This window comes from Acanthopagrus latus, chromosome 10, assembly GCF_904848185.1.
Source record: "Acanthopagrus latus isolate v.2019 chromosome 10, fAcaLat1.1, whole genome shotgun sequence".
Classification (NCBI taxonomy): Eukaryota; Metazoa; Chordata; class Actinopteri; order Spariformes; family Sparidae; genus Acanthopagrus; species Acanthopagrus latus.
In genome coordinates, this window is record NC_051048.1 from 18,564,506 (window position 1) to 18,580,849 (window position 16,344).

Sequence of the window (16,344 nt, forward strand, 5' to 3'; positions counted from 1 at the left end):
ACTTCCAAGGAGCCACTATTAATTAATCCCGCCAGTGTATAATGCTTTAATTGCAAGGAACACACATCTATAATTGACACACCTGTGCTCAGTTTTCCCCAGAGATGTAATGTATGCATAAATCAAGTCAGTATCCATAACGCACATGCTTTACTCACACTCAGCAGGTCATTAGCATAGGACTCTGATGGCAGCTATCATTAAATTGTATGTTTTCCTGATAGGCTCTCATTAACTGCGCCACAGCAAGCAAAGACCCTTAAGCTCAGCAAGCTTAAGGCTCTCAGGAACTGAATTACTTGACCACAGTTTAAATAGTGCATACTGTTCTCCTCTTTAACTCGTTGGTTCAGATGAAGCTGCAGGAATCTTGCTTACAGATGGAGAAATATTACAGAAAGTGTCTGTTTAACAGCCATGACACAGAATCTCAGCCTTATTATTGTTGCAGTAGATCAATATCTCTCACACGGTGGAGCAGTTGATGAATTTTATTGATTATAAAAACCACACGTTCTGAATTTGGTTTCGTAAAAATTGTGTAACAGAGTGCATCAGGCGGTATATCAGGCGTGTTATATCAGCTGATAAAGAGGTGCCAGAACTAAGAATGTCCACAAATACAAAGAAATGCCTGCATTCTTTTTTAGACATTCTTAAAATGCAGAAGCCTTTATCTTATCACTATCATTATTGGTTTATCAGCCAATTACATTGTTGATTATTCCATAAATAAGTCAGAAAACTGTCATCGTCAGGTGTGTTATTTTATTCAGCTGACTGTCCCTAAAAGAGTTACACTTTACCTTAATTACACACAAAGCTGACATTTTTGCTTGAAAAATCACTTAAAGGAAAACCCTACCAGTTAAACACAGTAACCTGTGTAAAAGTCCAAGTCTTGGGGAACACTACATATGTAAAAAAGTAGTACAAAGCCTTTTGTGGCACCAGAAGACGCTGCATGTTATCTGATGAGTTGCCTCCAGTGATGTCACTCAATGGCCAAGCTGCATTGTGGGTAATGTAGGCACCAGATTTTGCAAAGGAAGAAGAATGTGTGGAACAAAAAAGGTGATTTTTTTGGGGGGGATTCTGTTGTTTCCATTTTGACAATGTTTTTAAAATTGTCCACTCCAAATCAGTGAACTGCTTTTCAGAAACCTGGCGCCAACATTACCCACAATGCAATTTAGCCACAATTTCTAAGCCAGATTAGTAATAAAACAGGGTAACATACTTCAAACATCCAACAGTAGTTTTGGCACACAACTTAATGCACTATTTAAGTGACTGTTTCCTTGGAAGAGCAGTTTAGGTCAGTGGTGGCAGATGTCTCACAAATGGATGTTGTGACTTTGCAGCAAATACAAATGACCCATATCGCTGGCCTGGAAATGTCAGTGATTCCAATTTAAGCAGCGATACAGCTGAGGGACAACAGCATTATGAGAGGTGCTTACCACTAAGGCTGAATATATAAACTCTCAGCGCAGCAAGGCACGGGAGAATTTTTCACAACAGCTGTGCACATCACTTTTGCATCTAGGCCTGAGACACAACATTCTGTAAAACCACGGGTTACTACAGAACATCCTCGAGAAACTTCACTAGAATGTAAGACACTCAAAACTTCTCTAAATATTCAAATAACACCAAGGGGGGAAAAGAGTTTAAAACCAGTAGTTTTGCCTGTGGCTGTGCCCCTGCTGGACAGATTCTGTCTATTTTCAATCCACTGTTGCTGGGGGAAACTTCAGCACTTGTAATTTCTATGGCAACCCACTGTTCCCAACGCTAGTGGATCCTGTGATTTCTTTGCGCGAGTTTTAATGCATATATTACCCTGGTCGAGTCATGCCTCCTAAAGCTCGGTTATTCACACACCAAATGGAGGAGTGCATAGCGGCTGGCGTTTTGTCAATCTCTCATTTCAGCATGCCGGTCACAGCCGACTCTCACAAACACGCCGGACTGCACTGATCGAGATGTCCGAGTACAGCGGGCGGGCACAAGAAACAACTTTGACTTTTGAGAAAACAAAATATTGATTACAGAGCAAGCTGAACGGGCACGTTTCACACTGTTGAATCCCATTTATCAGTTTACGTCAGCTTCAGTAATTCTGACAACACTTTATATGTAAAAGCACACTGTGACTACGGAAACAGTCCTGATAATACATTGAAAACAGGGGTGGTCACCTGAAGATCACAGCATGGACAGGACTGTCTGAGACGGACAATAAAATAAGTAGTAATCTCTTTAGATTCAGCACTTGTGGAATCGACTTGATCGTGTCCTGCTTTGAGGCAGGAAGGGGTCCTGGGATATTCTGGGATTCATGTTAATTTTTGGGGGGATTTGGCCCTTAGCTCAGATAGTTGAGCTGGTGTTGTCGTGTGTAGTGGAGAGGGTGGGGTTACGTTCAGAAGGTTTGGGGTTTTATTCATGTATTTTATTAATGAAAATGTATTCCACTCGTGAAAGTGCTTCCCTCAGTTGCTGTTTTTTTATTGCTAGTGGTGTTTGTTAATTAATGATTTTTGATGTTTTGTTTTTTTGCGGTGGTGGGCCAAAACCCCTTACTGACATTGGGCTAATATAACTCCGTCTTGCACTGGGGCTATACTGACCTCCATGCTTGGTACGTTTTCAACCCAGTGTTTTTTGTGTTTTCTCAACCATCAACAGAGAAAATAAAGCTACTCATGCACTTAAAGGTAAGTATAGTTCTTTACTCGGTTTACTGCCTTTCTCTTAAATTTTCTCCTCTACCCATTTACATATCATACAGTTTAGGACTAACAACCGACAACCAAGTTTTATATTGAAGTCTGAAGTGTAAACCTTGACTTCAAAGTGATTTTTTTTCTGCCACCAGACATGAAATATCCCGGTAAAATGAAGGTTGATTGGTGGACCAGTCAAGCTGGCAGCTTGGTATCATTTCTGTGTGCTGTCATGTCCTCATTACAGACTAAATGAATTTCCTGTGTTGGTGGTGCTGGCACAATTATGGATGGACAGTGAGAGACTTTGTCTCCCCACTTTCAGGTGTTATGGTGCAAAGTGGCCAGGTATTGCAGTCATAGCATGTCGGCGATATCGTCTCACCCTTTGGCAATGAACACGCACCTGCTTGAATCTGTGTTACCAGCCGAGCCTCCCCTTTAAAGACGGTGGGCTGGTAACCTGTTTGTGTGACAGAGCCCATCCCATTTGTTGTGGGGAATGAGTCTCTCCTGTTGTGGGAGGAAGGCAGCTGCACTTTGCTGGACCCAGGCAAGTGCATGCTATTACTACTTTAGTGAGCCGTAAAGTGTGAAGATAAGCTCAGTTTGCAGGGTAATAGTAGCTGAAAGGTTTGTGTATTGTGTTGGCTGCCACAGAAGAGAAATAAGAAGTCCCTGATTGTGCAACGTTACTACGGCATCTTCCTAGTTTTCTATTTGTAGTCTATTCTACACGGCAGAGTAGGTCAGAGTAGAATGTTGCCTTTCCTCTTGTGATTTTATTTCGCTTGCGGTGCACAACATTACCAGCCTATTATAACCTACTATAGCAACAATTACTCAAAATAGCCCAAACTAAGTTGGAGCACGCTTGGTTTGTATACTGACTGCTGTCCAAACACGATGTGTGTTTTTTGTGCAGCTTTATAAAAAGCAAAAGCAGACACATACTGGGAGAGAGCAACAAAGGAGTTTTAAAGCGATTCTGAAAAAGATTCATTTTTGAGTCTCACTGTATGAAGTGGTACACAATTATGTGTGTATCTGCTATCCTCGTCTGAAAGGGCTTGTTTTGTGCAGCTTCATCTATGATTAAACTATCAAGATGTGTTCTAGTATGCTTGAGACAAATGTCAACAGATTACAGCGAACAGATGGGTCTGAAATCTACTCAAAGCTACGGATGGTTTACCACCTACAGCCCTGATTACATGTGGCTTCTATTAATAGAAAACACCCACATGGTAACTTGCTTCTCTAAAGTACAATAATCTATAAAAAAAAAAAAACTGCTAACGCTGGTGATCCTGCTGGTCCTGATCCATGAGGATTTCTTGCACGACCAAAGTTATCACTGTGTATGCTACTTCATCAACCCTCTCAAGTCTGTTCTGAGATCTGTGTCCCTTTGCTTTTTGCTAGGAGGAGGGGAGAGGAAGGGGGTCCTCAGAGCTTTCACTACAGACGTTAACAGCTGGATCCAGCCAAAGCCAGCAATTACCCAGCAGTCCCTTTCCACTGCCAGCACGCCTCATCTTCACCAATTAGCGTAGAGGGTGATATTCCACATGCTGTTTTGATCAAACAGTGACATGCTGCAGAGGCAGCAAAATGCAGCTGAGAAGCCCCTAATGAAAGAAAATGAGACGTTATTAATGCTTGATAGTGTTAATCAGCAAATCGCCGAGCGCTCCCTCACTCTGCGGTGCCACAGGAGCCCCACGGGGCCTCCTCAGCTGGAGGTAAGAAAACATTTGAGATGCACTAATGACTGTAAAGCCTGTACTCATCCATCCTGCAGAGGAATGCCACACACTCGTTGAGGCAGCAACAGGGAGAAGAGATGGACACCATCGTGTTAGAAGCTTGACACATGTAATCAAAGCACCTGTTATTTTTCTTGTGTGGGCTTCTTAGTTTGATCAAAAAAAAAAAAAAGAGACAGACATGCCTGTACTGTACTGTAACTGGGAAAGCCAATTAAACTTCTCATATATGCAAGTCAATGCATTGATGGAACCATTTCACATTTTGTTGATGTGACAATCAAGCACACGGGTGAGGCTGCTGCTGTCAATAGCTGCCCCGCTTGGGATGCGAAATCCAATTTTTGTAGCTCCATCATCTCTGGTGAAGTTGACAATAGCGCTGGCACTTGTCAATGGCTTCATCTTTTGCTGTGCGGTTGCCCTTTATGGGTGGAAGGCAGCGGACTTTCTTCGACTGAAAGCAACAAGGTTACCCGGCTGAAAGCTCGAGTTCGGCGGGGATCAAAGATCTCCAATAAGTCCAGCTCGGGGAAAGGTTGCAGCTTTTCAATCAGAGCTGAGAAGAATGAACATCACAGACGGGTTTGAAGACAGGTTTTCACTGAATATTTCCTTTTCGATGACACTTCCATGAAAAATGTTTGTATTCGGCAACACAAAGGTGTGCAACAAACACGCACCTCTGACCTCTACAGCATCTATTAAGAGCTGGTGTGTTGCTCTGTCAGATCCATCCTCGGCGTTGATGAAAGGTCTGCCAGCGGGGGAGACGACAAACTGCTGATATAAACAGACAGACACTTCTCCACAGTACACTAGCTTTCCTTTTCTAATCCCTGGCAAATCCTTGGAGAGCCTACGGGGCCATTTTAGACAGCACCCCCATAGGCGTCATTTGCATTCATCAGTCAAATGCACGGAGTAAGTGCAGACTGAGCACAGCCTTATCTTAAAAAAAAATAAATAAATACTGTTGCAAACAAAGCCTGTGTTAATTAGAGAAAATGCTGTATTATTACACTTTCAAATACTTGTAAAAAGAAAGCACATTAAAGATGACAAATTAGCTTTAAACTTGCAGACTTGTCACTAAATGGGAAGTGCTGGATCAGCTCAGAGGCAGTGTGCAGGAGTGATTTCTTGACCGATGAGCGTGACCTAACCACTAAGCCCAGAGCTGTGTGTGTGTGTGTGTGTGTGTGTGTGTGCAGCCGGCCCAGTGCCTGAACTTGGGTGCACAGCCCGAACAGTAGCTCTGCTGTGTAGGTTTCTGACACGGAGCTGCCTTTTTCTTTTCTTTTTCTTTTTTTTTTTTTGCACTGCAGCAGCAGCAGCAGCAACTGAGACGAGATGCACATACTGTACCCAGAGGTTACTGCCTCCCCCTGCTAGACCGGAATGATAATGAGAAACCATGCAGGCAGAATATTCATAGGCTGTCACATTACTGTGATTCTTGAAGGGGAGAATGCATAGAATATGAGGGTTATAATGCGAGAGGGGGGTGCTCAAGAGCTCCAGGTGGCCATCCTGGAGCTGCTCTGAGCGCTGGTCAGTGGATATTAGTGCCTGGAGAGAGATGTAACCGCTGCCTGACGGAGACACTTTACATCCATCTTTAATTAGCTGGATGGGAATTTTTCTTAATGGAACAATTGGAGTGCACCTGTTGCAGACAGCACACTTGCCGTGAAGCCTGAGTGTGTGGAGCGCTGAATAAAACACAATATGTGAGTGTGAATTATTCATAACTAGCTACGTTACATCAATGTCCTGTTAAAGATATGTTAATAAAACTCCTCCGTGACACGGTCGCGTCAAACTAACAGTAAAATTACACTCGTGAACTTGTAAGTTACGCTCAAGTGTTAAAAAAAAAAAAAACAAACCGTATATTTATAAAGATGTTTTTCTTACCTTCAGCGTCTCTATGTCGAGAGTAGCCGACTGCTCCATGTTAAAGTCTCATCTGTCAGTTACATATTTCCACAAAGTTCTGACGGGCGAGATCCATTCAAGCTAGCTGCTCTCCACAACACAGAGAGAAAATCCAACGTTTGAGGAGTCGAGGGAATTATTGCTTTGTCTTTTTTTTTTGTCTATTACATATTAATAATACTTTTAGAGATCTTTGTGAAGGGGCCGTGACAGGAGTTGAAGCCGGCTGCGGTGCCTTCGGGTCGGCGGGCTCCGCTGCTCCGCTCCGCCGCTCACTTTTCCTTCCAGGAGCTCGTGAGACGAGTCGCCCTCCTTCACAACTCAACCGACCGTCAAACCGCCGACAACGAAGAAGAAGACTTCCGGGAGGCATTGTCAAAATAAAGGTCGTGACGCTGAGCACACACGCATCTCTTCTTTTGTTTTGTTTGTGTTTGTTTTTATGGCATGTAATTGTTCTAAACAATGGTGGAATAACTACATTTACTCTAGTACTTTAGTATGATTTGAGGTATATTTAATGTACTTCGAGGCAAGTATTTTACTTAATACTTACCTTATTTGTCAATTTGAGTCAGATTTAAATTAGGATATATTACTGTGGGTTAAGCTACCCAGCAGTATATAAAATAATTACAGTTAGATCCAACTTTACCGGTTAAATCACTGAAGCTGTGTACACAAAAAAATACATTGCTAATTGTTAGCGTAATGTAAGTATGTGCATTTAGTGTGTTTTTGATCTGAGAAGAAACTCATGCAGATGGGGATAATAATATAATATGATAATAATTATATAATATATCATGATACTATAATATAAGATAACGATAATACTGATAATAGAAGACAATATCTTTATTTTAAATGTGGAGTAAATATGCATTAGTGTACAATGTTATTGCTTTTGAAACAAATCTTATTTGTGTTGTTCTGGCTGCTGAAACAGAATGAATAAATGCATTTGATTCAGATTTGTAAAAATCTGACATGATTTAATTGTCATACATCAGAGAATACATTTTATTCTGAAAACATGGCACCATTCAGATTCCTGTTTTCATCACAGTAAACAGTCTGGCTTGACACCATCAATCCCACTGGAGGAGACTCTACATTGGCTAAAATAACCATTTAAAACAATGATATAGCGGCAAAACAAGTGACAATTGACAACACATCATCAGAGGCAAAGTCTTCCTGACCGACTCAAACTGACGAGGCATGTTGGTGTCGTCTGCATATTAATTGAACCGTCATTCAGAGAAAATAAATTATATCTTCTTAGTAAATGTTAAGGCACTAACACCTGATATGTATTTGCAAGTCTCTACATGAGCATTAACGGTGAGATTATTCTCCAGCAGCACCTACGGTCAAAGGAATCTGGCTCATTCTACATTCGTTGGTAGTTGATGCTCCCAACAGGACACACAGTGACACTACAACAACAATGAGTGGAACCACGAAACTGTACTAAGCGGTTAAAAGTAATGTGTTACTGTTAATAATGACACCCTTGTGTTTTTATTACTCATGCGTCAAAGTGAAAGCAGGATTTTAACAGGACCATGTGATTATTATTATTATTTTTTTTTATCATTGAATATCTTTTAATGTTCCTGTTATTATTTTGTCTGTAAAACTTCTGAAAATATTGACACAACCGTCACAATAAAGCACAATTCCAACTGATCATATACAAATTTAATTGATTAAAATAGTTTGAGGAAAAATAGCAAATCATCACACTGGAGAAGCTGGAAACCTGTGTGTAAATTACTTAAACGATTATCAAATACAAATCTTCAAATCTCAAAGCTGTCTGATTGGCCTAAACATAGGACAATAAATAGCACAATATTTCCCTCTGGAGTGGAGTAAAATAGAAAGAGAAAAGAAAATACTCACGTTAAATACCTTACTTGAGTTAATGAATATTATCATAGATATGAAGGCTTGAAAGGGGCTTAAAATATACGTTGATTTGTAGTTAATGAATATTAAGTGGGCCTACCTGTATCAACATGTAGATAAACCGTGTTATTTTAATATCTGTTCATTGCAGTACCCATAAAAATACAGTAGAGGGCAGCAAAACCTCGGCTGGACTGTTTGCAGACAAGCTCAATCGACCCCGGAGCACCAGTTCTTTCCAAGGACTGCTAATCAATCATCGATTAATATATTCATCATCGCAACCATGTCAGACGCGAAGCAGATCATGGCACAGAAAAGGTAAATGACTACATTTGATCAGCGTTACATTTTCATGCCATGAGATCGTTGTTGAGCAGGTGTGGCCCCAAAGAAATATAAATGTGTTTCATGGCTGGATAATTCTGCTCTGTAACCGATGCTGACACCCTCACGAGCTACAGACAGCTAATTATAGACATCATATAATCGCTTGTCTGCCTGTGATGAAGCTTTAATATCTTTATGATTATAAAAACATAATCTGTGTGTTGTTGCAGTGCTAAGATTGCAGCTGGAGCAGTTGTGTGTGTCGAGAGTGAAATAAGAGGAGATGTGACCATTGGTGAGAATCTGCTGCCTCCATATTGTGTTTTTTTTTTTTCATCCAGCTGGTTATTTATTTATTTATTTATTTATTTATTTATTTATTCAGTTAATGATTATTTTTATTTTCCAGGTGCCAGAACAGTTGTCCACCCCAAAGCTCGGATCATAGCAGAGGCAGGGCCCATTATCATCGGAGAGGGCAATCTGATAGAGGAGCAGGCACTTATTATTAACAGGTACTGTGTGTATTACAGCTTAATTTCCCTGTTGGATCATCACACTCTCACCTCATCTCGTCTGTGTTTGTGTCCCCTGTAGTTATCCAGAGAACATCCTGCCAGACACAGAGGGAGTGGAGCCAAAGACCATGACCATCGGGACCAACAACGTGTTTGAGGTTGGGTGTGGTATCCTCTCACAGAGCAAACACACAGGCAGCGTATTGAAGATGTGCCTGAGTACATGTCAGCTGATAGAAAACAAGGAACATTTCTGGAGGCACACCAAAATATGTGTGTCTGCAGTGCTGCCAGTCTGTAATATGTCCACCAGAGAGCACTGTTAAAATGTCCCACTCATCTCTGATACCAATATGCTGAGTGTTTTAAAGCGGTTAAACCTTTAACACTTCTACTTCAGTCTCTCAAGCTCTGAAGATTGGAGACAACAATGTCATCGAGTCTAAAGGTAAGAACTGCAGTCACGCTCTTTGTGGATACAGTCATCTGTTCAGATACGTACCGGTTTATATCACACTGACAGACTGTTTATTGATGAAAGAAGCAGCCGGAAACGATTGTTATTCACTAGTTTGCATGGACAGAATGTAACTAAGAACATTTACTCAAGTAGAGCACAAGTTTGAGGTACTTCTTCTGTGTTATACTTCCACTCCACTGTATTTTGAAGGTAGATTTGGTACTTTTTTTATTTGATAACCTCAGTCACCAGTTACTTTGCAGATTACATGCTGCATCGTTTAGTATTTCCATCAAATTCAGTCATTTTATTGGCAAATAAATGAACATAGGTTCTGATAATCAGTCATCCTAAAGTAAACACCATTATGTGAAAGTAAATATACGTACATGTCACGTTTACTTGTAGTTTTTCATAGCTAAGTACATTTATCACCAGAAAATTGAATTGACCACCTGTTAAATTCATGCTCCAAACAAATAGGGGGCAGGGTATCACCAGAGTAAATGCTAACTGCTTATAACTGTACAAGTAGCTGGTGAGCTCAGTTAGCAGTGCAGCTAGCAGGCCTATGAGTGGACCTGAATCTGAGGCTCGGAGCACCAAGGGAGTGTTGAGGGTGTTTCCGGGGGCTAATTTCTAGATAACTCGCGTGCTTTATAGACTTCTTTGCCATAACATCAAACTTTATATTCTATTGATTATTACCTTCATTTGTTTTATGTTTTAAGCTAAAACTCGTACATTTTGCAATTTAAAGTAAATTTAAAATCAGATGTTTTAGGGCTTTCACTCAAAATCATATAAAAATGTTTCTACCAAATGTAAATCCTTTTGTTGATGTTAAATCCCAGCTGATCTCGGGAGAAACGTGATCCTGACCAGTGGGTGCATCATCGGCGCGTGCTGCCAGGTGAACACGTGCGAGGTCGTGCCGGAGAACACGGTCGTGTACGGTTCAAACTGCATCAGGCGTGTGCAGAGTGAGAAGCCACAGGTCAGCCTCCCCGCCGATACTTCTCTTCGCCTCTGTGTCACAAAGTTTTGTTCTAACCAGCGATTGTTTTTGTGTTGTTTGTCTCACAGCCTCAGACTCTACAGCTCGACTTCCTGATGAAGATCCTTCCCAACTACCATCACATGAAGAAGACGGCCAAAGGCAACAGCACACCTGTGAGGAACTGAAGACAGAGACACCAGACGCTGAGACATTTCCTTCAACTTGCACTTGTGTTACCCTGTAGTCTTTATGATACCTCTGACACTGACGAGGTGATGACCATCACACACTCTTTATTTCATCATCTCTGAACACTCGGGGCAACTTCCGGCTTTGCACTTTCACTTTCAGATCAATATTTTGACTATTCATCACAGTTTTTGGACACAAAATTCAACTTTTTTTTGTTGTGCCATTTTCATGTTGATCAATCATAATCATATTTATTTATAATTGTTCCAATAATGATCCAAACATGTTGCTATATAGATTATAATAAAGATTGCATTTCTGCTTCTTTACCATGAGGAGGGGCTGTTGAGCAAACATTTGTCCACCCTCTGTCCTGTCCGTTCTGAAGCCTTTGTTTCATCAGCTGACACAAGTATCCGATTAAAATAGGATTTTATAATAATACAACTAAAAATAAATGTATTATCCTGCTTTTCATGCCAAGAATAGTAAGAAAACCAAGTTTGTGGGCTAAATATAGTCTAAAGATGACATATTCACTGGTGACTCTTTCAAAAGAGCAATTATGGAGTAAAAACGATGCCTTAAAAGATAACCTTGGGTGTGGTGGTCCCCGTCTTGGATTCAGTGGGTTGCCAGTTCGGCCCCCTCCCACCAGGGGTTGCCAAATTGGTGCCCTGGGTACACTGGGATTTCCACACAATGCCTGTTTGATTGTAATTGACACGGGCGTGGCTGCAACTTGCATTTCCGCTGCAGCATGGGCCCGACTAATCCCTGGAGCTCCCCTCCTCATGCCTGAGTCCCTTGGGTGGTTGTCCCATCTGTGCTGCAGCATCACAGAATTGGATGTGGATAGATAGAGCGTGTGTGTGTGTGTGTGTCTGTGCGTGAGTCAGTAGTGCGTCGCTGCCTGCAACACCTGGCATTAAAAGTTCAGATGTCACATTTAACAGTTGTTTCCTTTAAACTCTTAAATCTCGAGGCCACTGCTCTGTGGAGTTTTAAAGGCTTTGTGTCGTGCACAGCGCAGCAGCTCCCTGTAGGAGGCTCACAGCTGGTGTCGCACACTGCCAATACTCATTTGAACATGTCACGGTGGAGTCCCACAAGGAGTCCGCATCAACCAGGGGCTAATTATTTCAGCCGTGGAGTGCAGCCGGGGCCACGTCTCGGCTCCTTTCCGTTCTCACTTCTTCTGTTTCCCCCGCTCCCCTGCTACCACCGTTTTTATTTTAGGGTGTTGCCAAAGCGTCAGTCTGCTTCAATATGACAAGAGAGACAGATGCTTGGCACAGTTGCACGGATGTGCGGAGTGACAAGGACCTCATGGTGAGGGCGAGCGTGGCCTTTTAATCTGCGGTGGGTGTTTAGAGAGGCAAAATGGCTATGATGATAGCAACTCATGGCAGGAATTTGAGAGGAAGTTCAAACATGGTTCTATATTTGGAGGCAGTTATTTATATCTCTCCCTTACTGTACTGTTGTGAAACTGAATTAACAAGCTTCCACTCGTTTGTTGAAGCAGACTTTTGTGCATGGCAGTGGTATGTGCTGTTCTATTCACAGGATTATCACAAGTCAATATTTGGCCTTTGCTACAAAATGCAGCATTCTTTGAAGGGTCAATAACATCTTATCATAAACAAAGAAGGAGGCATGAGATTTTAGTTTTATAATACAGAGCAGAATTCTGAAGGGGTTGCTGTGAAAATGTGAGTGAGACGTTAAGTAAACTCACATTTCCCCACCATTTACAAACAGGCGAGACTACGACTGTGCCCTGTTATGTTGTGTGCTCTCTGTAGCACATATATAGTTCAAGTCTCAGTGTAGTCCTCCAGTCAGTCATGGTCAAACAGGCCACCAGTTGGTTTGAGAGGATAAAGGCTTTCTGACAGCTGACCTTTGCATCCAGGTCCACTCCACCTTTGAAAAGTGAAATGTGACCTATAGGCCGCAGTGATTTCCATTGCAATCCCACAGAAATAATTAATTTCATCACAACAGGGACCCTGAAACACTGGAGGTCAGGCCTTTTTAGCCAAGCTAGCGACGTGGCACCGAGGATGGCGATGCCGGTCGGTGGGTCCAGACTGAAATACGTCAACAACTGCTGGATAAAACACCCCGAGAGTCGGTGCATTCATCTATTTCGCCCACAGGATGAATCTTAATGACGCTGGTGATCTTTTGACTGCAGACACTTCTAGTGCCTTCATCATATGGAAATACATTTTCCATATATGTACTTTTATTATATTCATGTTCTAGTTTTGTTTGTCAAATCACACATTCCCTGTATATTAACAAACATATGGGTGTTTTTCTAATGTTGTAAAAAAACATAACAGCAAACAAGTACCAGCGTATGTCTTCAAAAAATGTATTATTTATGTTATAAACAGATTTTTAAATGCACACAGGATTAGTATAAAACATTATCAAAATGTAGAGATTACATTATGTTGTGGCCTCGCATATAATAAACTCTATTTCCTGATGTATTACATTAATATTTTTTAAAGTATATGTCAATATGCCTGAGAACTACAGTATTTCAATATGAGTTTCTTTTTGGCCAAAACATTAATATATAACATGATATGGTGATTTAACAAAAAATATGGTGAGAGAATCACAAGATGTAGCAAAGAGAGAAAAGTTAAAAAATCAGAATGATAACAGACAACTGAAGATTAAAATCCCATGTAAGTGAAGGTCAGTACACAAACTTCTGCAGCTCAGAACAAACTACAGAAAGCAAATTAACATTTTTATTACACACACTGTTCAATAAAGATTAAAGGTGCTGGGAAAGACAAAGACGCCGAGGGCTGGGTTTTAGTTTAACCTTTTTATTGGTTCCACTGCACCACAAAACAGAAGATAACTTCACATACCTCCCTCTGACCTGCTTCGAGACATTTTAGGACCACTCGACAGCATTCAAAGGGAACATTACAGTCCATTACATAGGCCTGTGTCAACATTTGGGAATTCAAGCCTGGGAGACATACTTAACGTGGTCTCTGCTCTCTACTCAATCTTTCCTCTGCCCGCTGAACCATGAGAGCTTATTCTACAGTCTAATGACACCGGCCCTCGTTACTTGTGTCTTGACGCAACTCCGCGTCTTTCCATACATGAGGAGACAGCGACGTGGTTGGAAGAGTCGAGCTCTTGTTTTTGTTCCGAGCAGGTTTCCTTCTCGTGGCTTGTCAGATTTTACGCACGGCTGCACCTGATGACCCCGGCGTGCCCTTGAGGACAAACCCACGTTCTACCTCACTACTCAGTAATGCAGCCCAGTTAATCACAAGAGCACTCGCATTCTCTTTCCCCGAGAATAGAGTAAATATGATGTCGGACGACAGCGACTCATAACAAAGCTGATCTTACTAAAACCAACATCATTTTTTTTTTTTCCAGAGACCTGCCTCATTAATTTGTAGTTTCTGTCCTCCCTGAATTATTAACATCATCTTTTCCAATTTGATTTAGCCACTTTTCCAGCTAACAAAGACACCCACCACACAAAGGCACTGAGGTTTGTAAGGTGACACGATCTTGAGGGATTATTTCCTGGCAGAGGTTTGCATTTCTTCCTGTGGGTGTTTGGTGATGGACAGTGAGCAGAGCATAACATCATGTGTGCACTGATTTAAAGACACTCAACACCTGCAAACAGTACTAACTGAACTAAAGACAGACTTCTGGTTTGTTTTAGCTAAAGTGTTTAGTCATGCTGGTGGAGTGGCTTCAGGGATGGTAATGTCTGTCAGTGGATCCAACACTTGGGTTCTGACTGAAATATCAAAACAACTGGATGAATAGCTCTGAAAGAATGAAGTCTGCTCCTTGGAATTATCTGGGGCTAACATGATGTCTCAAAAACATCTGGATGAATTGCTGTGAAACTTAAACATCCACTCGTGTGTGACGCGCCAAAACCTCCTGCGAGAAAACCTTTAAGGGAACCTTCTGTGTCTGTATGAGACACAGAGGGACGTGACAAAATGTGGATATCTGACACGCTCCCTTGAGCAAAACATTGTCGCAACATTTCTGAACCCTTGATTTTGTATCTAGTGCTGTCATAAGGTCACTTTGGCCTTAGCTGTACTTGTTATTTTTGTACATTTAGGTTAGCATCTATCTTAGCAGATGAGTGTGAGTGTGAACGTGGTAAGAATTGTAGTCTGACTGCTAAACATCAGCAAGCTAGCGTAGTAAGAATGCAGTTTAGCACCACTGGGTATAAGTAGGCCTGCAGCCTTACATTTGAGTTCAGTGCTAATTAACAAATATTAGCATGCTTACACTCTAAACTAAGATGACAAACATGTTACACATCATAAATGTGGAAAATCATAAAGGTAGCATCAAGCCTAAACATCAGCAGGCTAGCATGGTCATAGGAAGAATGTAACGATGCCAACATTAGCCTTTAGCTTAGCATCACTGAGTATAAGTAGGCGAGGCCTCTGCTGTATTTTGTGTCGCGCTAATTAGCAAATGTTCGCATGCATGCACTCTAATCTAAAAATCTTAGGATGCTTATGTTAGCATTTAGCTTAGCACAACACTGAGTGTAAGTACCGCCTCACAAATCTGCTGGCATGTCTGTAGAGTCCTGTTAAAGTGTGAAAGAATTTATTGCAGCAAATGGGAGAACAACAAATTAATAAAACAAACAAAAAACCCATGAAACGCTGCTGTTTAATGTTATTTCTTTACACAGAGGTTTTGAGTAAACCGACTTTTGGTTCTGTTGAACACACTTAAAAGACTGAGCAAACTAAAAGAAAACATCAAGCTTCTCACGGCCAATTAGAGACGGTCATTCTGACCACAAATTGCTCATTGGTGATCTTAGAGGAAGATCAAAGGGCACCAAGCATAAGGGAGGAACACTGTGTCTAACGAACGGAATGGCCTGGCTCTCTGCCCAATGAGAGCCACTTACCCCACATCACTCATAAGAGTGAAGTGTGTTGCTCTGCCAAACCCAGAGCTGCTTTCTAGTCTACGGGCCTGTTTCTACAGATGACCTCCTGATAGATTTCAACATTGTTCTCACTCTCTTGTTTTTCTTTTGGGTGTTTTGGAGGAAGTTACTAACCGTGGAGAACAGTGATGAGGAGTTTACTTTTCATATTGAGTTGCAGGAAATGCAAAAAAAAAAAAAAAAAAAAGGGAAAAGGAGGAAGAGACAAGATAATACATCATCTTTGAGTCATCCGCAGGGGTTCTCCCCTCAGGGATCCACCAGTGGTCAATACATCGGCATTGTGTCATGACAGATACTTGTTTCGGTGCTCATATCATGCTGGCCTTTTAGCCATGAGTCACTGATCCAGAAGACAATATTGGATAATCTGATTGGTGTCTCAATCTTCAGTCGTGCTTTTGTTTCAGCAGAGATTCTTGCAGTTCTTACGTTTGTTATCCGGGCAACAAAGCATCTCTGGTTCCTAAAGGT

At 41.4% G+C, this 16,344-nt stretch overlaps 2 protein-coding genes across 4 annotated transcripts in view; one reads left to right on the forward strand and one right to left on the reverse strand.

Moving 5' to 3' along the window:
* Positions 1–6,754, reverse strand: part of LOC119027124 (zeta-sarcoglycan-like) — a 40,476-nt gene extending 33,722 nt beyond the window's left edge. For 2 of the 3 annotated variants that reach the window (XR_005077304.1, XM_037112017.1), the window contains exon 1: positions 6,422–6,561. Coding sequence is in view for 2 of the 3 variants with exons in the window: in XM_037112017.1 (XP_036967912.1) it covers positions 6,422–6,460 (39 nt within the window). In the remaining variant the exon portion in view is untranslated. Of the gene's footprint in view, positions 1–6,421; positions 6,562–6,623 lie in introns of those variants that run through there. The other variant, XM_037112018.1, reaches the window with a different exon arrangement.
* Positions 6,693–11,195, forward strand: LOC119027125 (dynactin subunit 6-like). The gene is made up of 8 exons (XM_037112019.1): positions 6,693–6,828; positions 8,511–8,680; positions 8,920–8,984; positions 9,099–9,204; positions 9,287–9,375; positions 9,608–9,655; positions 10,522–10,664; positions 10,754–11,195. Exons 2-8 carry the CDS (start codon positions 8,646–8,648, stop codon positions 10,850–10,852), a joined length of 585 nt encoding a protein of 194 aa, XP_036967914.1. The 5' UTR covers positions 6,693–6,828; positions 8,511–8,645; the 3' UTR covers positions 10,853–11,195.
* The last annotated feature ends 5,149 nt before the right edge of the window (positions 11,196–16,344 follow it).